Genomic DNA, 27,929 nt, shown 5'->3' with positions numbered 1-27,929 from the left:
CCTCAATGCATAGCACCTACCATGAAGCATGGGGAAGGCACTGTGATGGCTTAGAAGCATTTTTCTGCTCAGGTGACAGGAGATATTTGTAAAATAGATGGAATAATAGACCAGTGCAAGTACCATCAGATACTGATCCGTCATGGTATACCCAGTGGTTTGTGTATTATTGGTAAAGGATTCTACTACCAAGATAAAGACCCCAAACACTCATCCAACCTATGCAGAAATTACTGAGCTAATAAAGAAGTTGCTGGAGTCATTCAAATGATGCAATGGTCCCCACAGAGCCCCGATCTCAACCCAATTGAATAGATCTGGGATTTGATAGATCAAAAACTTGACAATATAAAAGTTACTTCTAAAGAAACTTTATGGAAGTGTATTAGAGACATTTGGAGTGAAATCCCATAGAACATTTTGATTAAATATGATGCAACAATGCCTGAATATTAACTGTTTGCTGAACTCAAGCACTTCCACTGAGTTTCTTTTGTAATAAGTATGAAGATTAATAATATTTTGATGTTTCACCTGTGATTTACCTTTCATTGTTCTTTGAAAGTAGCCTGAAATCTAATTTTTGACTTTGTCCTAACACTTGCACAGTACTGTATATTATAATTTTATTCCTAAATTAAATTTTGGATAAAATAAGCACTCAAAAGTAAATTTACATAGCACCGGTTGTGAAAGATTTAAACTCTTCATTCTTTCTCACCCTTATTTTCACATTTTCAAATTAAACAGTAAATTGGTACATACTACACAATAATGCACAATTATTATGTTTTTCAGTATAATAAGTAAAACAATAAAACTATTTTGTCATAAACATAACACAACAATGCAGGGTAATAAAATTGAGTTGTACAATACTATGATGAACAATATATAAAGAAATATTTCTTCATACAATTATTTTCCAATATTCTGTATAGTTTCTACAAGCTTTTACTTTGGAGATATAGAAAAACCACTAAAATATTCTCATAATTCAAGTTGAAAAATACTTACCATTCATGATATTAATAACCTGGGCAATAAGTGACTGAGCTACATTCACTGGATCTAGAGATACATCCTGTAGTCTTCTAAAAGAGCTGTTCAGGACCAAAGCATTACCTATGGAGCAGTCAGTCAAACATGAGAATGTTAATAAAATATACACATACAATTCAAGTGAAAACAAAAAGGTCACCAGTAGTAATGTAAGAGCCTTCTGACAGCTCATTAAAAAGACAACTTTTATCTAAAAACTTCTTTATAGTTCCACACATATGTAAAAGAGAAAATAAAATCATCCACTCATACCTAGGTCACTAACAAAATAATTCAGTGATTCCTGGCGAGATAACTTCCTAATAGTGTTTGTTCGACAAAGAGGAAGAGATGGTAAACAAGACTGTGCAAGAATGTAAACAAGATCCAAACTCATTTGTTTTGCAAAGTCTTCTAACCTGTAACAAAATATGCATTCATGATGGGGCTGTTATTAAAGAATAGTAGATATTTAATTTCAGCAAATTACATATTTTTTATTCTAGCTTACTTGATGCAAAAACCTGTAATTTAAATGTTCATATCAGACAATCACTAATATTTAAACCATTTCAGATTTGTTTCTAAAACATTTGATCTGGTGATAGTGCACATTAATCGTGCTTATGAGAGTTTAAGCAATTAATCTATGTTGCATGATGAAATAATTTACACAAAAGAAATTCTGAAAAGTAGAGTTTGATAGAATATCAATGAAATGCTAACTTCACTACTGACTACCCCTAAAGGTTTGAAGTTTGATGTACCAAAAAAACCAATTTATATATATATATGTCTAGAATAATACATTTTAGATTTTAAGAATGTGCCACTTAAGAACAAAGTATCATTTGTTATTCATAAATCTAAGTGCTCTACTTGTGCAGAGAAATATGAGAGTTCTAAACATTAGGTGGCTCTTGACTAATATGATTCAGTTCATACATTTTAAGACCTGTGAAATGCTAGAACTGATCATGAATTTTCAGACTTTTATTTTGCTTAAATTTATGGTTTAATTCAAGTTGAATACTTATCTATCAATTTTCAAATAGAGCATTATACATGTTTTGAAACAAAGCAGATTATTTAAAAATATGTTATTTTTAATCATTATGACAAACTACATCATGATAATAGTGAACAAAAAATATCTAGTTAGCACAGTAATCAGCTTTATATTGATTTTGTTTTAGGCTCTAAGGTGTAATCACAGTGTAAAAAGCAATATAATTCCAAATGGACATTAAAAGGCAAAAATTCATAAATCACACTAACAAAAAAACTGAAAATTAACTCTGTTTAGCCACAAATAATCAACTTTATAGAATAAGAAGTAATATACTTCTAACATTTCCTTACATGAAAATGTATTTCAGATAAAGACTTACCTCTCTGCACCATTAAGAGCTATTACATTGCATGCAACTGCCAGAGAATTTCCTGTGTATACCACAAGCCTTGAACAAGCTGCCACCCCTACACATGTCTACATGTACTGCACCAGCTCATGACACAATCATCATAATGCTTGAGCCCCCCACCAACAGGAGAGTGACACGACCACCATGTGCAGTAATCCCTATGAGCAATAACACACGATAACAGGAACATTCATGATGAAGCAAAGAAAATGCATCAAAAGTGGGGAGGAAGGGGTGGAAGGTGGTGCAGAGAGGCAGGTATGTACCTGAAATACATTTTCAGTTAAGGAAAACATTATCTTCAGAAATGATACTTCTCTCTCTGCACTACTAAGAGCTAGAATTGCAAACTGAAAATGGTGAAGGGGCCTGTGCCAAGCAAATACATAGATGAGCTCCTCCTTTCTAAAAAAGCAGCAGAAAGAGAAATCCAATGGAGCATGACTTCCATAAGTCCAGGGGTCAACTAGTAGAGCAGCATCTGGTGGGAAACTGCATCCTTCTCAAGCAGGGAATACTCTTTGCCCAACTTTTTGTTATTTATTCATTGAAATATTTCCTTTAGATTACAGAGATTTAGAGTAAAGACATTGCATAAATCCAGTTCCAGTAGTAACTGACTGCAAAGGTGGATGGAACGTTAGTGTGTGTGTGTGTGTAGTGTGGCTAGGGCATTAGGCTGTTCCATCTTAGTGAAATACTTATATGAGATAGATATTATAATGACAGGTGGGGAGAGGAGGAGCTCTCACATGCATTTCGAGGCATATTCAAGTCCCATCCAGAGATATGATAATGGGGTGTCCTATACTGGGAACACTCCAGCCCAATACCTTAAATGAGGGTTAAGCCCAACCAGTCTCTTAGTGGGTGAAGACACCACTCGCAAAGGAAAACTCTCCATATTGACATTTCCAGTGGCTTTGAACTGAGAAAGTAAGGAATATCCCACGTTCCTATAGGATAACAGTGGGGAGAACACCAGAGGGTGTGCTTGAACTACTTTCATCAAACACAATCATCTGGAATTGGATCCCCATCAAGGGCAATGCCAGCCACTCAGTGAGTTCCAAAAGCACTAAGCATAAGTATTAGGGTATAATTCCTCATATAAAAATTGATCTGGTAAGTCTTGTATTCTCTAGTTCCCTTTTTTACTTATTTTGAGGAACCAGCAATGTGTTGGAATGTGTACAAAAATCATGTTACACACATGGAGGTGCCATGAAACATATGAATGACATAGAGATGACTGCAAAACATACAATAGACAAAGCTCACCACATTAGAGCTTCTGGGTAGACTGTAATATGGCAACTGGAAGAAAGTGAAAACCAAAATCAAAAGCACATAAAACCACCCAGTAATGCAAGTAATGCTAAATAAATTTGTTAGATATAGTCCATACATCAGCCTGTAAGATCTTCAAAGCCTGGTGACAAAAAAAGAAACAAGAGAGGCTGTGATATGCCAAATCTGGTGGAAATGGACACAAAAGAGTGTATGGTCAGACTCACACAAAGAAGAATATGCAAAACAGATGAGCTGGCAAACTGAACCAATTAAATTGGAAAAGATCCAACAGGATGAAGTCTGCCACAGTAAAAACAGGTAATGGCAATTTCCATGAAAAAAGGCAGTGCAAGCAAGATAGCAATGAACAGCCCATACAGGACACAAAAGACAATTAAGATTGGAATGATCATACAAGGAGGAAATAAAAGGGAAGAGAGAATCATCCAATCTCCGATCACCATCCAGGGGAGCCTAGGTGTTCAGAAGAAAGGACTGGTCTGGAAATAACATCAAATACTCCCTATGATAGAGAGTATGGCTGGCATCTAAGGTATAAATGTCAAAATAACAATTATCACAAGCAAGGAGAAGAAAATATGGTTTGAGAGATAATGATACAAAGAGCAGGAGGCCAAAGAACCACCCAAATGTCCCAATTGAGAAGACGGCCTGTACGAGGGGGTGATTGAAAAAAAAGTTCTTTAAGAGGCCTGTGAGAATAGCCAAAAGGATGGGGTTATCTCCTGGTAACAGGTGGAAGGTTGTGGGCAATGCCATCAGGTAACCTGCAGTGGTCAAGACAGAGAAGCCTTTGTTAAAAAAAAACCAGGTAAAGAAAATAGTAAGATGTAAAAGAATACGATGATCTGTTTGTTTGTTATTAACTCTCCCAACATTGGGTTGGTCAATTTCACCGAGTCAGGTGACCTTTTGTACTCGTTTAAAGTTCATATAAATTTAATACTTATAACTATCTATATATTGGGCATATCGTCATGAAATTTGGCAGTCTTTCAGTTAATATTACAAGCCTTTCACATACAAAAAGTCATATTTCTTAGTGAAGTATTTGTTTTGAATAGTCCGTGTGCAAAGTAATTTTCATGTTAACATTAAAAATACTATTTGTCATCTCAAAATCTCAAATTTCCTTTGTGTAATCCCTAAAACCTCCTAAATGCATTTCAAACGTTTTTTTTTCACTAAATCTTTATAGTTTTTATGTTACTTTCACTACCCTAACTCAAAACAAGATCGGTCAATTTGACCGACTTCGTAAACACCAAAAAAATCGAAATAAACCTAAATAACTTTCTTTTCTTTCTAGAATGACTTCAAATTGTAACCTGAAACTACATTCGTTTATCCTAAATAGCTCTTAGTTCATAACATTATACATCTATTTATAATTAAATTTTATTGTTTTATTGCTCCTTTTTATTGTCCTTTGAACTGTGTCTAACTCCTATCCCACCATTATAAGTTGTTAATCACTTGGAGAACATGCAGCTCACGTTACGCTATCGAATTACATTACCCACGAGTGTGTGCCTTGTGAACCGTTTTAATTATATTATCATTATTACTTATTTTACCTAATCTAGTCTTAAATAACTTAAAACGATCCGTACTTTTAATTTTAGTTACTTTTATAATAATAAATAAAGAATAAATATGAAAAAAAACAAATAAAGTACATACCCAATCTTCTTTTTTTCTTGCCCTCAATTGTTGAGGAGAGTTAAGCCTGATTTTTTTAGTGATTATAGTAAAGCACTCAACTATTTATCTAATTAAGTAATATACCAAAGAATATAGACTAATAACATGCAAAAAGTAGACAAATTCACTTACTTCTAAAAATTTTCCTGCCTTTCTAACAATTACAAATTCATCCAAGCTAGTCGTTAACTTTCCCACGGTAACGATGTTGCTACTCCGAGTGAAATTGACGGTTATCTGTTCAGAACACAATGTTATACAATATGCCATTTGGTAGATAAAAACCTTGACTTTTTATTGGTTATAGGTAATATATAATAAAACGTAAGAGAGAACTATCAACGAATTGTGAAAGAGAGGATGTGACAAGTGAATGTGGCAGGAGGGGTCTCATTTTCTATTTGATAGCTCTGTAACCAAACAAAACTGAAGGCTATAAAAATTATGAGCAATAATGATTTTATAGAGTGTTTTGTGTTTAATTTCGTAAATTTTCGAGGGTTGATGGATAAAATAGGGATGATGACATCCTAAAACAAAATTCAGGATTTTTTTACATATTTCCTTGTAGAATTAAGAACTTAAAACTTATATACTATTAAAATATAGATTATTAGCTTAGATTTTATGCTATTCTAATTGATATAACATAAACAAAAAGTAGTTTAATAAAAGTTTGAATGTAAGACACTAAAACTTTGTGTCATGCGCAATAAAGTGCACCCAGGTTGATAGGGTTAAGTGCACTGCTACACAATGGGTTATCTGTGCTGTGCCCACCACAGGTATCGAAGCCCAGTATTTAGCGTTATAAGCCTTCAGACTTGCAGCTGAGCCACTGGAGGGCCTTGCCAAACAGAGTAGTGAAGAAACCAGTGGTGGTAAATAGCCCATTTCTACTGATAGATAATGAGAGAAGAAAACCTAAAAGAATGAGAGAGAAAATGGGATACACTGTGGAAAAATCTCCTACATCTCGCAAGGCAATTGGCAAATCCCACACATGAAGACAAACACATGACACCATGACATGAAAAATGGATTAACCGAGGTCGAAGGAGGAATAACCAACAAAGTGGGAGTTGCAAAAGCATCAATCTGAGGGATTCCAAGGTGGGAACAAGTCCAACAGAAGATTGAAAAATAGATGGACCACTCTATGGGAAGGATCCAATAAAAGTGAAAGAAGTTATCTGCCACCAGATTCAAACCTCAGGGGCATATGACAAATGTAAGCCCAAGAAAAGAAGTCCACAGCAAAAAAACACAAGTCTCAACAGCAAGTGCCTTCCTAGTGATTAAATGAAGTTATGACTGTGGAGTTATCTGAGTGGATTATCAGAAGATGACTAGACAATCATGACCAAAGTCCAATAAACCGCAGTCATCTCCAGAAAGTTGATATGCAGAGAATGCTCCTTTAAAGACCAGTCCCCAGAGAAAATGGTGTTGTTGAGAAACACTCCCAACCATAAAGAGAGGCTTTGGTGGAAAGATGTAAGTTAGGCTGAATGGGAGGTATGGTATGCCCCAAGTCGTATTGTAGGAAAGGAGCCACCATGACAGAAGGATGTAGAGAGGAAGGTAGAAAGATAAGGATGGATAAGGAATCACAGAACAGGTTCCAATGAGCAATACGAAAAGAAGGAAGTACCTCGTCTTCATAAAGCAGTGAAGAGTCAGAAACAAAGTCCAGAAGAGGAAAAGTTAACCAAAATAATCTACAAGTAAGGCAGGTTCCACAGAAGGAATAGAAACAAAATGACTAGGGACCTGAACTAAAAGAGAAATAGGCAGAAAGGAAACAACCACCTGGTGTATCAACCACATCATCAGTGAACTTGATGGTACACCATTGTTCATCACGCTAATAAGGTTGTGGAAGTTAAGTTATCCCTGGTATTGAAAATACCTTACCACAGAGTGGAATCCAAGACTTGTCACATGCAAGACTGTGCTATACTAAGTGAGCTAAAAGGACAACAACTAAATGTCAGGTTCATAAACAGATAAAAATAGAGAAAATGTCTGAAAAGAAACGTCTGGGCCTCTGGACTTTTTTTACATACATATTTTAAATGGCAAATATGTTGTTGATAGAGGCCTAGAGTAGAAATGTGATGGCTAGAAATGACAAAGTCACAATCAGGTGAATGGAACAAGAGTAACAAGGGCAAAAGCAATGTGGCACTACAGAAACAAAGGCAGTTGATTAAAAGTTGACTACAAACTCAAAAACACAGGGAAAAAAAATGTCTGAACAGAATCAGTGCCAAGGAATAAAATGAGCCAATGATCATGTATTAATGCTCACAAAAATTAAATTACAGCATGTGAAGGTTGTGCCACCCTCCTAGTGCTAGAGAGGTATAGCATCAAGAAAATTACTTCATAGGTTGGTGGAAAAAACATAAACATGTTTAGGGATGGGAGTATATTCAAGGCTTGTGACATGCACAGGAAATTCCAGACAGTTGTGCACAAAGTAAAAGCTTTTAATAGTGCAGAAAGGTAGCTAGCATTTCTGAATTTATTATACCAACTTCAAAACAAGATATATATAATACTTCTGACTATCACTGGACTCTGCCATCAACAGCTTTTTGTCCACTAACTGACTTCACATGATCACAAGTTACACTTCTAACCAGAATTCTTCCAATCATATTTTCAGATTCAATTTCTTTTATAACTGCAAATCCCCTTTCAAATAATGTCTGGCCTTGTAATAGCAAGAACAACATGTTTTTAAGCTGCCACAACTTTAGGAAGGTTTTCTTTGGGACATATAATCAAACCAATGATCCCTATTGATAAGTGCCATTCTGATAGAAGGCTTCCCCCTCCACCATTTTAAGGTAATCTCTTTGTTTCTGTTAGCACTTGAAGATTTTTTTTTTCAGTTTGTTCGTGGATCCTGATGAATTGCTATGCATCTGCTGTGGGTCATGGTATATCATGCATCTTTCAAAAATCTTTGTGGCTTCTGAATCACACACACGTAGCTTTTGTGCAGTCAGATCATTCACAACTCCATTCTGGGTGTATCTTTCATGCAAGCTCTTAGTAGTAAATAACTAGTAGATAGTAACCAATTCAAAAACAAAAAAACTAGCTTTGCAAATAGGTCTTGAATTTTTTCTTGTACATCACATAATGACTGATTGCCTGAGTCTAGTAGTTTTTTAGCCTGCACAGATTTGACATAGGAACAGATGTGTAGCAATTTACTTTTGATGGTTTAAAAGGCCCCATGCACTGTATACAGATCACAGCCTTCAGTATTTAATAAGGAGTTGTATTCTTTTATTCTTTTGCTTGAGTGGTTTGAAAATTCAAGCTTTATTGTTCAAGCAGGAATTTCTTTGTTCAACTGCTGAATAAATCCTGCTGCTGGGATTCGGGTTACAGCTTTCCATGCTATGAATGATTCTAGAATGCCACAGTTCTCAACTGCTTATTCGTATGTATCAGCCATTGCCCAAACAGCTAGACTGAATACTGCAGCAGTCAGTTGAATATGTAGAAGATAGTGTACTTGTATGCACACAACATTTTGAGCTGAGGTAACAAAAACATGAGAATGTTTATTTAATCAACACATATTTGAATATTTAGTTGAGAAATTCTAGGGTTTCTCCAGAACAAAGTTAATTTAGTCTGTTTCTTCAAGGACTATCCAGGCCAGGAAATTAATTAATATAAAATTCCAAGACATTCCAGGAACCCCAGAATGTATACAAACCCATTTTAAAAGAATATATTTCTAGGAAAGTTGAGAATCTATCAAAAACTGCAGGACATGTTTTAACAAAGTATAACATTGCTGTCCCTAGTGAAAACTTTGTGATGTTGAAGATGAAGGGCAATTACAAAACTGAAGTCAACATTAAACTATCAAATTTTGCAACAATACATCTCCTCAAGCTGTAAGTTGTTAATATATATATATTTCTTTCAGAATTAATTCTCAACTACATACATACACATATGCATGTAAGCTGCCCTGCCAGAGTATCCTGATATTGAGAAAAATTCCTAGTGATTAGAGACCAGTTATAAGGTAGCATCACCTCTACCTTATATAACTGTTACTATACTGAAAGACATCTTCTCAACTAGATTCTGATAGGTGTCTTGTGCAGCTTGATTACGATGCTATTTTCAAAATGTGTTTAACTAATGATGACTGGCTGTAACTTAATCTTTTGTAGATGGCCCACAGATGGTCTATAGGATAACTATCTGAGTGATGAGTGGATTAACCTAAAATTGATATTGTTGAATGAAACCAGGAATAAATCATGAGTTTATTTTACTTCTCGAACAACAAGAAACTATGTCATGACTTCTTTATTAAAGTTATTCAAGATGTTTTGGTGTCCATGCATATTTAGATGAGCAAGATACATGACAGATAGGTTTTTCATAAACTGTTCAGAATGTAGTTCACACCACAACACCTTAACCACATTTTCTACAAGCTGGCACAACACAATCATGGTGAATTATTCTGCTTAATTTTAGATTAAATTCAGCCATCATTCTTTCTGTGTTGATAAGCTTTACTGTAAGAATTCTAGGGAAGATGTATGATTTACATATCCACGTACCCACATTCTTGAAAAGTAGAGTGTACAGAAATTTACAGATGGTGTACACTCACAAGTGGCTGCATTAGATGAAGTACAGTAACTATAATTATGCTACACAGATGATTTGTTTTATAACAAGTGAACCTTTGTCACCACCAACAGTTGTCTTTGCTGTTTTTTAAATACTTTACACATACTATCATGTCCGCAACTCCAAAGAATAGTCTCATTCACAATAAACCATGTATTCCAATAAATATCCACTCTTTCAGTAACCTATAATTCTTTATCTCTCACTATTACACAATTCCAAAGATTTAACATTTGGCAATCATTTTAACATTAAAAAACTATCAATTTGGTGTGTATATCTTTATTAAAATACAACAAGTTTCTTTGTTGAATGTGATAAGTGCCAATTCATATGGTCAGTAAGTGTATTGAAATTTTGGTAGGGCAGTGTATATATATATCACTTGTTTATGACCGTCAATAATGAATGTATACTCATTTAATGTTTTTCAACATTTCTAGACAGAAAACCATATGAAAAATCAAATATATTAGTATTTTCTCCAATGTTCTATTATACATTTTTTTGCAACAGCCTCATTACAAATTCTAACATTTTGCTAATTGAAGTTAGAATAGCTTTTACCCTTCCTGGACAAAAGAGTATCATTGATATCTCTTGATTTTTTCCCTTCTCACAGTGGAAATACTTAGCCAAATTCCATGAAATTTGGTCCAACTTACTAACTTGCATCTAGTTTCAACCTTAAAAAATTCATGTAATTTGATTTAGTTTTTCTATTATTTTTAAGTCTGAAATCCCCACACTTTTGTTGCAAGTCACTGTTTCAAAAAAGAAAAACATTAAAAATACATCCTTTCACCTTACCATTTCAATTACTTAATGTCAAACAAAGTTCCATTTTATATACCCAGTCACTTTCAATCTGAATGATATTTACTAAAATGTTTCTTTTGATACATTACTTTGCCAATTGCAGTACTCACCACTTCTAACAATATATCAAAGAAAACATTGGAAAAACTGACAAAAGTTTGAGGGTGACCCAGGACCTGATCTATCACAATGTCACCATAATCTTTATCAAGCTAGGTAAATCAAATTTTTACAAACAATATTCTTGTAAAAGAAGGAAATTTGTTGTTTTTAAACAAATATAATTTAACAGCAAGAACATCTTCAGAAATGAAAAGAATATCTCAAGAAACTATAAAAAAATTTAAGATCTGAGGTTTATTCCCACATTTATTAAACTTTCCATTTGATTCCTTTGTCCATCCCTGTGGGAGTTCAATCTAGCCAATTTCCAAAGAAACCATAAATTATCGCTCACACCTCTATTTACTCTACACTGATGTAAATAGCTTACAATTTGCCTTATTCAATGGTACTTAAACTTTGCCTGTAGCTATTTTCAAAGCTATGCTTCATAAGTAATTGTTCAGACTATATGCTATGACATCATAAAAGAGTGGGAACGAAGGGCTGTAATAATGAAACCTTTAACAGAGGAGGAAAATCACAAGAGAAGCAAAAACATATATATATAACTATGTTCTCAAGGTATGATAGTTTCTTACAAAATATATGCTTTGGGATGGGCAGCAAGTTCTAAAAATATAAAAATTTATTAGTGTGCTATTTATAGGCAAGACACCTTGAAGCAGTGCAGCAATGACATTTTATGAAAATTACACCAAATAAATGTAACAAAATGACAAAATATGAATTCTCAATTATCTCAGAAGTAAAAATTTTTATGACAGGATTTGAATTATTATTTGTACTTCAATTGTGAAATTTGATAAACAAGTATGCACTCAACACTTGGAATGCACTCCATGGTCTTGGTAAGGGTTAAAACAGGTTGATGTAGGTTAGTATTGTATAATCAGCTACTATACCTTTATCAGCAAAATCTACCAAATCAGGCTTGAAAATTCAGTGGCCTACCTTGCAGGTGGAACATCATCCTCTAGCACCATTCTTCTCAAAATTACACTAGGATCCTCTTTCAGCACTGAAAAATAGCTTCCATAGGCAATAGTACCTGGATAAATACAAAAAACAAGCACTGAAAACATATTTTCCTAAGTTACATAAAATTATGATTTATCTGTTATGAAAATAACAGTGGTTTGATAATAATATTTTGTTATTTGATACAATTGCTAAAAAAATAAAGTAAGCATCAAACATAAACGTTAATGATAATGTATGGCCGTACTAGGTCTATATAAAATTCTAGCAAGAATGTGACAACAGCTGCTTTTGTTCATTCTAATAAACCAACCCTTCAGTTTAAAGTATTCAGTAAAGAAGAATTAAATCCAAATTAGGTCAGACAAAAACTTAAACTATATCATTAAAAAATAACCAGCTAAAAACATTTTAAAATCCCTAAATTTTTGCAGCCATCAATTGCATTCTAATAGTCTTCTACCTTACAGTGCAACAGATACAATTTGTCTTCAAACTTACAGTGCAACAGATACGATTTGTCTTCAACCATACAGTGCAACAGATATAATTTGTCTTCTACCTTACAGTGCAACAGATATAATTTGTCTTCTACCTTACAGTGCAACAGATATAATTTGTCTTCTACCTTACAGTGCAACAGATATAATTTGTCTTCTACCTTATAATGCAACAGATATAATTTGTCTTCTACGTTACAGTGCAACAGATATAATTTGTCTTCTACCTTACAGTGCAACAGATATAATTTGTCTTCTACCTTACAGTGCAACAGATACAATTTGTCTTCTACCTTACATTGCAACAGATATAATTTGTCTTCTACTTATAGTGCAACAGATATAATTTGTCTTCTACCTTATAGTGCAACAGATACAATTTGTCTTCTACCTTATAGTGCAACAGATATAATTTGTCTTCTACCTTATAGTGCAACAGATACAATTTGTCTTCTACCTTATAGTGCAATGAATATAATTGTTTACTCTATCTACATGGACTTGGTCACTTCATGAAATTTGGCAAGCATTTAGTAAATATTACAAGTATTTCATAAACAAAAAATCAGATTTTTTTTATTAAGTATTTTTAACAAAGATTTGTCAGTGTGTGACTCAGGCTCTCACTAGTATGAGTTCAAGGTGATTTCTATGTTAACATTTAAAATACTTTTATTCATCTTATAGTTTTTAAATTTCATTTTGCATAACCTTTGAAATGAATATCAAAGTTTTTTTCAGTAAAATTTTATATTTTATCACTTTTTCTGCACTAATACTACATGGGTTCAGTCATTTGACTGACCTGTGACCAACATAAAAAATACAACATAATATTTAAATTACCATTCTTTCTTTCTACAGTTATTGCAGATTATAAAGAATGTTACCCTTTCCATTTGTTTTTATTTAACTTTAGTGTTTTATTGCTCTTTGAACCATGTCTAACTAATAATTCCATTATACAAGCTGTAAATCACATGGCAAACAACTAGCTTCAGTTACAATACTGAGTGAAGTAATGCACAGCTACTCTTAAACATGCCCTGTGGAGAAATTATATTTTCATTATTTAATCTTATCTACCTTAATAAGTTTATAATTTTTACCCTTTCATTACTTTTCTTTTATAACAATGAATAAAAAATTGACATAAAAACAAGAAATTTTGTACTAACATTATGACTCATTTTTTTGCTGTTGACTCTTCAACAAAACTTAAAACCAGAGTTCCTTATGATATTAGAAATATCTAAAACAATTTTTATTAATTTGAAATATGCTCTTAAGAACACAAAATAATCACACACAAAGAAACAATTTCCTATAACTGTTATAATTCAACTGACTTTCAAACTACGGCATAGATGCCTTAAAATAATTCTTTTAGTACTTGATCTGAACTCGGTGATAGCAACTTTGATTCTGTAAGTAAAATAACTAAAACTCTCTACTGAAAACAAGGTAGCATTGTATGTCATTCAATAAATTGGTTATATGTGATGTAACAGTAAATGTTAGGGAGAATTAGTGACAATTTGTGAAAGAGAGGATGTGATAGAAGGGCATGGTAAGTGGATTTGACTTTTTGATTTATATCTCTCTAAATAAAGAAGATTGAAGGCTATCAAAATTAGACTATGTCTTAGTAATATCTATAGTATAATGAGTAATTTATGTTAAACTCAGGAGCTCATAGAAGAGTGATGAAATAAATATAAAATGGGCAAGTCAGAGCAAACAATTTTCATGTTACAAAAGCAAGCAGATTGAGGATATATTGAAACATTTCATTTTGAAATTAAAACTTACATAATATTAAAATTTGATTTATTAACTAAGTTTATTCATAATACATGGATAATAAAGTAGTTCAATTAAATTTTGAATGCAACTATGTAAAGTCCTGACATGTACACCTTTCTTTACCTACCTGTATCGAGAGAGTTAATACAGATCTTTGTGAAAAACAAGTTGCTAGTTACTTAAAAAGATACATGTATATCAAAGCAAAACAATAATAATAATAATCACAATGACAGTTGAAAATAGTGAAAGATCCTTAAATGTAGTTAATCTGTCAACTGTAAAACACCTCTCAATTGAGTTAATATGCTAACTGTAAAACATCCCTTAGAAACAAATACAGGATTTATTGAAAATCTTAACATTTTTACACTAAATGTAATGATTATTATCTACAACATGTTCTGTCAGGGCAGATTTGTAAACCTTATGGCCAACATAATACAATATACTTTTAAATTTTGCTAGCTGATATGTCTTAATCTGTTTGATATACAAAGTTTTTTAACTTAAATCCATGTCTTTACAACCTATACACAACTGAGCTTTTAAAACAAAATAATAATATTTAATTGAAGTATAACTGTTGTTACACTGTTCTGCAACTTAAATGCAAGTTAGAATTCTCATTGACAATGAAATATACATCCTTAAAAAAAAAGTGAATTTCTAACCATAAAAATAATTTTTAAACACACCATGCTTAAAGACTATTAAATTGCTGACCTGCACTTCTCCCATGATTCCGACATTTCCATAAAACTTTGTAAACTTGGCGGACGTGACTGTAAAATGCTCTCAAATAACATACATGCTCTCCTGGTGTTTTACGCAAGTAATTCATGGAACAGAACAATAGATCCTGAGAGCAGACTTCATCCAGTTTACGAAAAGCTGCATGAAGCTTATTTTCTATCTCCTTCAAAGAAATTTTCCTGGTTTGGTTAGAGTTTACTATTATAGCTTGGCTCTCTTCTTCTTTTAATAACTGTTGTACTTCACTTAATTGTTTGGAGAGTTTGATCCAAGCACTCATTTGCTCATGAAATGTTTTTGGCTCCAGTGAAAAATAAGGACAAGAAAGAATATCCTTAACTGGCATACTTAAGAATGGAATCAGAATTTCTTTGCCGAATGAAGTCTCACTCAAACAAGATATTTCAGTTAACAAAGATCTTATCTGTTGTGTCATCATGCGAGACCCTTTTACTTGCATCAGACCTCCTCTTCTTCGGGAAGCAGATTCAGAAGCCATCAATGAATACATTCTTTTGCTGGCTTGATCTAAAAGAATTGAGGCTATTTCTTGACTTGGAGAAGCAGTAAAAGCAAGATCAGAACAAACTAAACTATGAATCTGACTACATCCAGCTAGAAAAGACTTTTCATCTGCATTTAATGAGGAATTGGTGTCTTCAAGAAGAAACTTGATCTCTGGAACTGATGGAGCTGGAGTTAATGTTAACAGTTCTTCAATCAGTGACATTACTGTTGTAGTTGTCACACCTAAAGCAGCAGCTTCTGCAATTGCTGAAAGCTGACCACTGGACACTTTTCTTCTTCCAACCATCTGTCTATTTCCAAGAATGTTCATTGTGTTTAATTTCTTTATGGCATGTGCAAAATTTTCACTAAAAAAAACCTCTTTTGCATCACAGCTGTCCTGTAGTCTGAAAAGCTATACAGAAGAAATTAAAACTTTTTTAAAGTGGCACAATAATGTTAACATTTTCCATCTCTGATAATGTATCTTAGATATGTACTTACCTCTCTGCAATACTATTACCTTGTGTGCAACTGTTGTGGAATTTCCTGTGCATGCCACAAGCCTTAAACTCCCACTCTTACACATGTCTACATGTATTGCACCAGCTTATGAAATAATCATCATAATGCTTTAGCCTTCCACCAATAAGCAGACAACACAACTTCCATGCCCAGTAATTTTAGTGAGCACTAACACACTATCGCAAGCTCATTCTTGACAAAACAAACAAAATGAAAAGAGGTAAATACCCATCCGAAACATTTTCAGGTAAGGAAAGTATTAACTATCTATCTGTACTTTAAGAGCTATAATCCCACACTGAAGATGAATTACAACGATGAGCTCCTTTCTGAAACAGCTATAGAAAGGGAAAGTCCATGGGATGTGACTTCCATGAGGACACCACATCCTTCTCAAGCAAAGAATATTCTTTGCCTCCCCCCCTTTTTTTTCTTTGGCTAGGATAGCAGAGCAAAGGATATCAGAAAAGCCAGTGCTAGTGGTTATGTGTTGCCAAGGTGAGTGGAAAGTTAGAATGTGTAATGTAGCTAGGTTTTTAGGTTGTTTCACCTTAGTCAGATACTTACATGAGATAAATACAATAATGGTTGGCTGGCTGGTGGAAGGAGGAGGAGCCTTCACCTGTATTCTGAGACAAATCCAATTTCCATTCAGCTGGACATATCCACCAAAAAGTGCTTGGAAGATACTGTAATGAGGTATCCTCTACTACACTTCCAGTTTACACCCCAGCTCTAGATCTGAAATTAGAGAAAGGCCCAGCTAGTTTATTACTTAAGGTTGAGGCACCACTTGCAAAGGAAACTCTCCATATCAACTTTTCCAATGGCTTGGGAGTTGGGAAGTAAAGGTTCTCTTGTGCTCTTCTAAAAGAACAGGGGGGTATAACTCCAAAGAATGTGCACAGTCCACTGTTATGTGGCACAATCATCTGGAATTGGGTTCCCATCAAGAGTCAGTGCAATGTTTAAAGACAGGACTACCCTTGGTGCTCTCTGTTAAATAAAAAACCAGAGGCACAAGAAACCACTTAGTGATAGAAATAATGAAAGATGAATTTGTGAGGTGTAATCCTCATATCAGCCTGCAAGATCTCCTCCAATGGTCAACAGACAAATCCAACCAGAGAAAGTGGAAAGGAATCAGCCCCCAGAGAAGGAGGTAAGCCACAGGAAAACCAGATGATGGTGGGGTCTACAAAAATGGGGGAGTCTGAACAGGATGGTAGTGAATAGCCCCAACTGAACATAAAGAAAAATTATCAAAAATGGAATGATTTTATAATGATGAAATAGAAGGGGAAGAGATGGGAGAAAAACATCTGATAACCCTCTTGGGTAGCCTAAGTTTTCAGAAAAAAGGAGCAATCAGGGAACAAATTAACTGATCCTCATAATATAGATGATGGGAGGCTAAAAAGGCATAAGTGACCAAATGATGGTAACTAAGCAAGTAGAAGAAGAAAACAGGTAAAAGAAAGGAAATAAAGCAGGGGCAAGAAGTAAAAGGTGTGGATAAAATTACTTGGTAACAGACAATTATCGAAACAGATGGGCCTTCATCCAAAAACCAGGTAAAGCATACGTCTCAAAAGTGGGTGCCTCCCTGGCAGTTTGATGTAAGAAACGACCATAGAAGTGTAAGAATGGATGATTACAAAATGATCTAAGAAATGGAATTGAAGATTTTGACATGTCCAAAAAGATGCAGACATTACCAAATGTTGTGAAGTAGAGACTGCTCTTTTGGAGACCAAAATCTAGAGAAAGTGGATGTGTGAAGAGCCATCCTCCTGCAGCTGGAAAGGAATGAATACAAGGAAAGTTGCAAGACAGGAAGAAATAGAGGGGAGAGAAATACCCAGGGTCATGTTGGAATGATCAAGAAACCATGACAAACAAGGATGGAAAGTTGAATGGAGAGGTACAAAGACAGATAAGGGCTCACAAGACATGTGCCACAAATCCCATAGAGCCCACCAAAAGGATTGTGTGCGTAGAGAGGAGACATAGTTCTCAAAAGTGAGAGAATTTCTCATGTAGAAAGAGAAGGAAAGTGAAGAGCCTTCAATTCCTAGATCTCTATGTGTAAAGACACAATGGAGATGGTTAAGCCTGTCCCATACAAAAAACTCCCAGAACGATGATGTAGAAAATTGGAGATAAGAGGATGAGAATAAAGAGAAAGTGGAGTATGAAAAGCAAAGACAAACTTAAAGAAAGAACTAGGACAACTCAAGGGTCACCAGTGAAGGGAGACTACAGGTGATCAAGGTGGGCACTGAAGGTTCCAGAGGTAAGGAAGAAGTATCACCAAAGAATCTTGATGGCCCATCCAAAGAGAGGAGGAACAGTGAGTAGAAGTAATAATGTGAGTATAGGAGAGGGGTTGTCCTACAGGACAACCGAGCTATCCATGGTGTAGAGAGTTGGGTAGCCAGCTTCACCAGTCCGAGTTATTAAGGAATTGGGAACACACCCAAAGGTTGGTGCAGTGAGAAAAGTGAGCAGACTTAAGTCATGGTGAGAGGAAAAAGGAAGGCAGACACCTGAAAGGAAAGCAATCAGCATGAGGAGATTCCAAAAAGAGATAAAACAAGTCAAAATATAAACAGCAGAAGTAGTAGTAACCAGAGGAGCAAACAAATAAAAATGGGCGGCCCCATCAAAAGTGTCAGGGTTTCAATGAAGAACCACAGTAAGGAAGTGACAGAGCAAAGGAAAAGATGAGAATGAAGACAAGCACAATGCAGGAAAGAAGGAGAAAGAAGAGTGCACCAAGCAGACAGAAAGGACACAAGAGATTGGGGTTCAAGAAATACAGAAGGGGCATGACATTAGGCTCTAGAAAAAGAGTTGCGAAGATGAGAAATAAATGAAAACATTGATTAAAGCAACTCAAGAGCCTTTACGACATACATGCAAAAGAAATGAGTCATATACCTGAGTTATAAAAAAACAGAAAAGAAGGAAGTACCTGTTCCTCATCGAGAAGAGAAGAGCCAGAAGCAAAGGATGGAGGTGGAAGAGCTTGACAAAATTGTCCACAGGCAGTACATACTCCACAAAAGGCAATGAAACAGAACAAAAATGGGCTTGAACTGAAGAAGTAGGCAGAAGAGAACTAAATACCTGATGCACAATAGTGATAAAAATGTGTGAAAAACAGCAGCAGTGAAAGTATTGTCACACCATGCCTGAAGAGGAAGTCTGGGCTCTTCAGGATGCTTTTATTTTTTTATTTTTTTTTTCATTTTTTGTTGAAAATAGCACAAAGAAAAAATATGTTAGCTAGAGAAAATGAAGCTGCAATCAGGTGGATGGAACAGAAGTGCTAAGAGACAAAAACAGTGTAGTAATGATTAATGAAAGGCTGTCAATCAAAGTGAAAAGAAACTCTTAAAACCTGGGAAAAACATGTCTGAACACAAGTAGTGCCAAGGAAAGAATGAATTTATGATCATATGCTAGTGCTCACAGAGATTACCATGCATGGAGTTTGTGTCACCCACCTATCAATGGAAGGTGACAGCATTATGATGATTACATCATAGGCTGACACAATACACCTAGAGATGTATAGAAGGGAAAATGAGCAGGACATTTCACAGCAGTTGCAAGCAAGGTAATAGTTTTTAATGGTGCAGAAAGGTGAGTAAAATTTTTGAAATTATATATTTCATTCTTTAAACACAAAAATTAAAGTAAGATGAGTTCTTGAAATTTAATTTACAAAGTAAAAAATAAAGGTATTTCCAAAAGAACATTCTATTTTCGTTTTGAATACTTTAAGATGATCAATATATATATATATATATATATATAGTAATTTTGTGAGATTTTATTACAAAACCACTAAAGCCACATATAAAGATTCAAAACATTAAGTATTCAATTTCTAATAAGTACCACATATAAGTAAACTACAATATGTTTAAGTCTGTACAAAGAAAACTTTAGTACCTGGATTACTTGTTTTGCTTGTTCTTGATTTCCTTCTAACAATGAATACCTGAGAAGAGTATCAGGTGAAGCAAGCATTCTGTGAATAATTCCTAATTTCTGGGAACCATTACAATAAGTACTATGCTTTGGAGTTGTGCTTCTTTTTTGCTTTAACTTCTGTTGATGTTTAACTGCCCCTTCTCTACTGCTGCTACTTCCTGTCTGATCTATAGGAAAAACAACATTATATGTATTAGTGACAGCATAAAAGAAAAACCTTCAAAGCACAGTACTCCAAGATGTTTACATCTAAAGTATTCCAATGTACTTAAAAATGAGAATGACAGGATACTTCTAAAGTATATCCAATCTCACATTTTCTGGAAAACTAAGTTGGAAGTATATTGTTTAAAACAATTAAAGGATAATAATTGTTTTCTATATTTTAGCAATAAGAAAGCACAACTAATGTTACTAAATAATGTCAATTGCATACCTGATTTCATTTGCTTGCAAAACAAGAATCAAGTGACTTAAAAACTTCAGTGGTATAGAAAAGTGAAGTATGTTCTTGACAGTTTGAATAGCAATATGTGTATGTTTGTGTTTGTTGTTAAGCACAAAAAAAATTGTTAAAAAATAAGTACTGAGATCACAGAGAACATTTCCATGATGTGGAGAACAACAGATTGACTAAAAGCCAGTCAAACACAGCAAGTATTTGCAGAGTGACTACAAATCTCATGAAATATGGTTAGTAAGATGTAGATACTTTTTTAGAACACTAATATAATTGGCTGGACACCTGAACTAGATACACCACCACCATCAATTCTACACAACAATTACTATTGGACAATATGGACCAGATGCAACTGCCTGGCCTCAATTTTCTACCTGAATCAAAAGTTCAGGAGCAAGTTGGGAGTAATGACTTCACTCAACACACAAAACATTTTCTTGCAAACTACCAAATCAGATTTCCAAAACTAAACAAATGAACTTAAGAGGCCTATACATTCAAATTTGCTCTTTCTATTGGCTATAATCATGTCAACAAAATAAGGCCATGTGGTTTAGAAAAATTATTTCAAAGCTATGATGTATGGAAGGAACTTCTCTGGTGGGTTGAGTGATCTTTTTATATCTCAGCAAATGAATAATGTGGGAGGTCCAAATTTTTGATTCTGACCTGCAAATATCTACATCTTGTGTTAATAATTGATTGGACACTGAACTCATACTAGGAAACTTAAAAAAAAGAGAAACAGATGCAAGAAGAATCACATAACACAGAGTGAAGACAGAGAATTTATTAAGATACTTCCTTATGAAATTAAAACTTTGAGTTATAAACTATGTTTTAATGCCAAGTTTATTGCCACACAATGATAATAAAATTGTCTACATAAATTTTGAATTAAACTCTGTAAATGGTTGTGGAATGAGCACTTTGACCCACTCATATGCATAGGGTTAACAAATGTTTTATGGTAACCAATCAGATTTCAAAATCTGTAGAACCAAATGAGTATTTATAATCATGGACTCCACAACTGGTTAGCTGACACTTATTGTACATAAAAATGACATTATTTAATAACAGCAGTTGTACTTTGTAATACTTAAAATTATAAAAACTTTCATCATACCTTAATTGTTTGAAGCAATATTCTTATTTAACTAAGCATTCTGATAAGCTAAAAAAGCACTTTTTTATTTATCTTGAGTTTTCCATTAAAACTTGTTTTAGAAATATGTGCTTAGAGTATATTCCAACAAAATATCTTCAAAGTATACAACTAAACACAATGTTCCAAAAACTACAGTTAAAAGCATAAACCTAAATAAAGTATATGTAAACATTGTATCCTGAGAAATTCCTTTGTATATCTTATTTATATTTTATACTTGTGAAAAATTTGGAAGGAACTGATAAACCCACATCATATTATAAACCTAATTTATTATAAAGCACCATTTTCCATTTAATTTGCCTTCGTAAGATGTTCTACAAATATAAAAAACAGTAATAATTTAATCTAGCACATAACTATATAATCCACTGTAAATAATTTATCATACTGTCTTCATAGTACAGCTATTAGTTATATATATATATATATATATATATAAACATATATATCGTAATGATCCTTACCAAACAAGTGCATGGGTGGAGTTTAAAGTGCATATGCCAAAACCTCTTACACATTTACATTCAAAACATAATTAGATAATTTTATTATAAATTTTTGTCAATAAACTTGGCACCAAAACATACTTTATAATTAATTCAAATTTTATAAGTTTTAATTTTTAATTTCAAAGGAATACATTCTCAATCTTCACTTCTCTGTATCACATGACACTTCTTCATTCATATTGCCCATTTAAGATTTCCATTTTAACCCTACATGGTCTTTTGATTGTGGCCTGACTTGTGTACTTACAGATACTGCTAAGACATAACCCACATTTATAGTCTCCAATCTCCAAATTGCCTATTTTAGATGTTCTTTCTACCCCAGTTTCAACTTATGAATTTGATGTAAATTACATACTTATAGTATAGGTATGGCTAAGACATAATCTAAATTTATAGCCTCAATCTTCTTGCTTTATTGAGATATAAACCATAAAATCAATACCACATGCTACACACTCCTATCACATCCTGTCTTTAAAAACATTTCAATAATTCTCTCATATATTTGCTATTGGATTATTTATAATCAATTAAAAAAAAAATGAAAATTCAATTTATTGAATTCAACAGGGATTGGAGCCACAGAAATAACCAGTTTTGAACAATTCACCATCATTTTCATTGCCAGTGTTGGAAGTATACTTGCCCAGGTATGGGAATTATTTTAACCCATTTCTAACTTAGTTAGAAAGCTAGCTAACTAAGTTAGAAATGGGTTATTAGTTTTAGAACATTGTATTTTATATGCAAGGCAATATTTTGAATTCGAACTCGCATATTTGAATTTTTAAAAAAAATCTGAAACCACATCATTGTTACTAAGAATAAGGCCTAGTGTTAGACTTTTATCTTACAAGAAGCTTGTAAAAAATAGAAGATTTCAGATGAAAGTACTCAATTTCTTGTTTTTATGTATGTTTTTTATTTATTGTTATAAAAGTAACCAAATGTGAAAAAGTTAGAAGCTTATTAGGTTGGGTAAAACAACTTAAATGCAAACAATTAAGTTTTTCTTTTTTTCAGGTATGCACATGAGCTGTTAGTGTGTTATATAAATTTTGTTTACCATAACCTGATCTATGCTCTAGCCATGTGATTTATTGCTTTGTTATGTTACTTTAGCAGTTAGACACAAATCAAAAAGCAATGAAACAATAAAATTAAATGAAAGGATTTGTGAAAAGATTATAGGCTTATAGCTCTTAGGATAAATAATTGCAGTCTTTCTGAAGAAAAAGGACTTTTGATTTTCTTTCATATTTTTCAGTTTTCAGTACAGTTAGTGTTAGGGAAGAGATAACTCACAATGTTTTACCCAAACAAAACTTTTGATATTAATTTACAAGTTTTTATAAAAAACTGTATGGTGAAAAAAATATTTCTTTACTAATAAATGAGAAAATTACCTTGCACTCAGATAGTCAGAGTCAGTTTGATTCCATAAATTCACAGACAAACTTTGCGTAAAAATATTTTCTTAAACAATCTGATTATTTGTATACAACAGACCTGTAATGTTTATCAAAAAATTTCCAAATTTCATAAAAATATACATAGTAAATTCCAAATTATAGTAAATATTAATTCTCCAATTGGACTGACACCGTGCATGTTGGGCAAAACAACTTACTAAATAATTACTTTTAAATCACAGTTTTCAAAGAATTTAAACTGAACAAAAATTTCCAAATAAATATATCTATACAATAACTTATATTAATTACTAAGCCTTAAACACAATTCTAACTTATAAATTTAAATGATCAAACAGAAATTTCTCTCACACATCCTCTGTAGCATAATTTGTAATGTAAAAACTATATGCTTTACATTCTACTGATACTTGAATACTAGCTTTAATGGAATAAATTTCTTATAAACATATTAATACACTTTAATATTTTCAGAGAATTAATGCAGAAATTCTTTATTGATCCTTCAATTTCAATTCCTTGCCATCTACAAATAACAAGCATTTCTTACATTTTCAAGCAAATAATAAAAGAAAATAAAAATATCTATTTCTTTTTGTACAGCAGTATCAAAACAATTTATAGCTTCAGAAGTAAAGATGATGATGTTTTATTTACATTCAACTCAGGAAGCACCTTGTGTATCCACAAGATTTATTTCATGTGAAGCATGTTTTCATTGGCCACACTTCCGAAGGTGCTGAAATCATTGATTATAATTCCAATGTCACAGTCTTACAAACAGTGACAAAGAATGGTCAACTGATTATATGGCATATTTTGCACATGCTCTTTAATTCTTGAGTTCAAACAACAAATTGTAGAGTCCACATAGCCATGGTTATACACTGGACATGTAAATTTGTAGATGATGTAGAAGCAATGCATTTTAGGGATCCTGCCTTTAAATTTGAAATAATTACATATATGACATATTGGTTGGAAAACAATTCTAAACTTAATTTGCAGATAGCATTTGTTATTCAAAATCACTTTAATGTTTTTCCTCAATTCTATGGCATGTTTGCCAGTAAAAGGAAGAATACAATGAACTATTTCTTTGGTTTCAACGTTTCTGATTTTCGAAATGTACATAGTTTTCAACTAATTTTCAATAATACTATCAATTTACTGTAAAGGAAAACTTTTTTCTTTCATAAAAAAACCTTTATATTTTATACTTCTATATTATATACCCAATGAATTATAAATTAAATTCTTCTCAAATTCAAAAGGTAAAAAATTATCAGAATGAAACTATTGCCCAGTAAACATTGGTTTATGGTAACATTTAGTCTCAAAACTTCTACCTGAGTTAACTATCTTGGTATATAAAAAAGGTAAAGTATTTACAGTTTGTTCTTCTATTGTAAATTTAATATTGTTGTGTTGACTGTTCAAATAATTTTGAAATTCATAAACATCAAGTTTATTTTTAAAAACTGCAAATGTATCATTAATATATCTTCTGCAGTATAAAGGTTTAAACTGTTTGGGACAATTTTCTAACCAAATTTTTTCATGATAACTTAAAAATAAATTACCTAAACTTGGTGCAACTGTTGAACCCAAAGACACTCCATCAAAATGTTTCTAGTGACAACCAACTAGACTAATTGTGTCATGTATAGGTACCTTCACATATACATTAGCAGGTTTTTTTGATGGGTTTTTCGAATATCATTTAATTAATGAATTTACAGCAACAGTTATGAGTCTTCCAAAAATGCGTCTAAACTAGATTTTGACAAACCTGTCTATACTGCTAGTCTAGACATTGAGTCTTTACGTACCATTAAAGAAAGTAATAGAGTTAGGTAGTAATTTAATTTTTCAAAATTCTGACATCATAAGGGGTATAACAAAACCTCTTTTGCATTAAGTTATTAGAATCTGTCACCAAAGAGTCTAATTTGTGGCACAAGGTGCATCCCAAGTTGAATGTAAATAAAATAATTTAGTGATTAACTACACAAAATATTACTCTATTTCCAAATTGTAGAAATATTTTATTTGCTAGTCTAATTTTTAACATAAATATCTAAAGATTTACTTTTGTTTTGGTTTTATGTAATAAAGATACTAAAAAACATTTCATATCATTACGACAAAAAAAAAGTGCAAATTTGAGATTATCATTGAGTTCACCAGCTTCTTTTGAAAATGTAGTCAGCTTTAAATCTCATGAAACTTGCACATAAATGTTGTTTTCCATAACCCGAGCTATGCTCTAGCGAGGTGATTTATTGGTTTGTTACATTACTTTAGTAGTTACAGTTCAAAAAGCAATAAAACAGATACATAATACATAGACTTGCTAATGACAGCAATGCTGTTAAAATAGTATGTGAGTAAATAATAAGTTAGCAAATATAATAAACAATTCTATTATTTTTTACTTCTTTACACTAATAATTTTTCTGTCACTTAAATTCATCTATAATTTGATATGTTAAGAAATGTATAAAAATAATAAATGCATAAACCAAAATGTGACATCTTTAAAACAATATTTTGTACAATCAAATGGAAAAACAGGAAATTAGATTTTAAAAGGTAATTGCTAACTAATATAACTGTTTAAACAATTTTAAAATATAAGAAAAAAGTACAGTTAATGATTAAAGTTTACAATTGTCTACTGCTCTTTTTACAGCATAGTGAATATATAAGGCCTTATAAGTTTGGTCTAATGTTTAATAAAAGTGAAAAGCATGATTAGAAAATAATTGGAAACATTAAGGAATTGTCAAACTGGTTTATCTAACTGAAACTGAACTTCCTGTATGTATGTTTGTTATATGAATTCAATCTATACTTTCTTGCTTTTCAGTGATGTGTATATGTGAAAGATTAAAAGTAAGATGCTAGAAAAGTATTTATTAGCATATTTGGTATACTGCTTCACAATTGAAATATATGAGAGTAACAACAGTCAACTGAAGTTTATCTGTATAAATTAAATACAACAGTTTCAACACTTTTACTTTTCTTAGCAGAAAAAACTAGATGAAAGTATAATACTGGTCACCATGCACTACGCACAAAGCTACACAATGGGTTTTCTGTGTTCTACCAACCACAGGTATTAAAACCCAATTTTTAGCATTATAAGTCCTGAAGCTTACTGCAGAATCATAAGGGGACCATGTACAGGGAACACAAGTTTGTATAAGTAAAGGAAAAAAACCTCACAAGGTATTACCATAAAATGAAGAAGAAAAACAGAGAAAATATATTCAAATATATCTTAGTAAATGAATGAAGTACAACTGAATCATCTTTTATAAAAAAAAAAAACTTGATGAAACCAATATTTACTGCATACTAAAATAGTTTATATTGAATAATTCATACAGACAGATTTTTGGACTTGCTTATTTTGAACCATCAACACACACACACCTGCATTATGAAATATTTTTTTTGGATCATCAATATGCTTACATACCGGGATCATTTATCTTTTTTCTGTAATTATAGAAATATTGGAGTAAATTTTTAAAATAAGTAAGTTCAGTAATATGTATAAATTATTCCCATCTTCAATCAATTCTTACGTATATAAAAAAATATGATAACACAACTACCCACCACTAGTAAGAGGTGTTTCATTTTTTTTCCATGGGCTGAAAGAACTTGAATCCAAGTAAACAGGTTCTGATGTTATCTGGCTCTGGGTAACACAGCTTCTCTTTCTTTTCAGACGTACAATTTCTGATACATCAATATCATAGATTCCAATTTTATTTGGATCACTTTTCTTAGAAACCAACTGAAACCGCCACTGAGCTTCACTTACATATTGTGACAATAGTGACAGTCTTTTTTGCAGATCTGCTTCAGATACTGATGACTGTAACACACTACCCACTAGAGTGTTAACATGAAAATGCTGTTGCTTTGTCTCCTCTTGGTTCTAAAGAAAAATATAATTCTTAACTGCTTATTACCTTTTTTTAAAAGAAACATTTAAGGATTTTCAAAATTTTTAGGTGATTACTTTATTTTTTAGATTTGTTTTTAATCACTTAATAAACTGATGCATAAACTTCATGACTTTTATTTTCTATTTCTCATTCTCTACCATTCCACTAACATTAACAACATTTAATGA

At 32.7% G+C, this 27,929-nt stretch overlaps 1 protein-coding gene across 1 annotated transcript in view; it reads right to left on the bottom strand.

The window, feature by feature from the left end:
• The window catches only part of LOC106465015 (zinc finger FYVE domain-containing protein 26-like), a 158,721-nt gene that overhangs the window by 90,054 nt on the left and 40,738 nt on the right, over window positions 1-27,929 (bottom strand). The window contains exons 9-14 of the mRNA XM_022392838.1: window positions 27,407-27,731; window positions 20,150-20,358; window positions 15,125-16,076; window positions 12,066-12,162; window positions 1,315-1,460; window positions 1,018-1,125 (exon numbers count right to left, since the gene is read on the bottom strand). Coding sequence (XP_022248546.1) covers window positions 1,018-1,125; window positions 1,315-1,460; window positions 12,066-12,162; window positions 15,125-16,076; window positions 20,150-20,358; window positions 27,407-27,731 — 1,837 coding nt within the window. The remainder of the gene's footprint in view (window positions 1-1,017; window positions 1,126-1,314; window positions 1,461-12,065; window positions 12,163-15,124; window positions 16,077-20,149; window positions 20,359-27,406; window positions 27,732-27,929) is intronic.

Source organism: Limulus polyphemus, unplaced genomic scaffold (assembly GCF_000517525.1).
Source record: "Limulus polyphemus unplaced genomic scaffold, Limulus_polyphemus-2.1.2 Scaffold1812, whole genome shotgun sequence".
Taxonomy (NCBI): Eukaryota; Metazoa; Arthropoda; class Merostomata; order Xiphosura; family Limulidae; genus Limulus; species Limulus polyphemus.
Note: the sequence above shows the minus strand (reverse complement) of the source record. Positions and strands in the feature narration are given on the sequence as shown.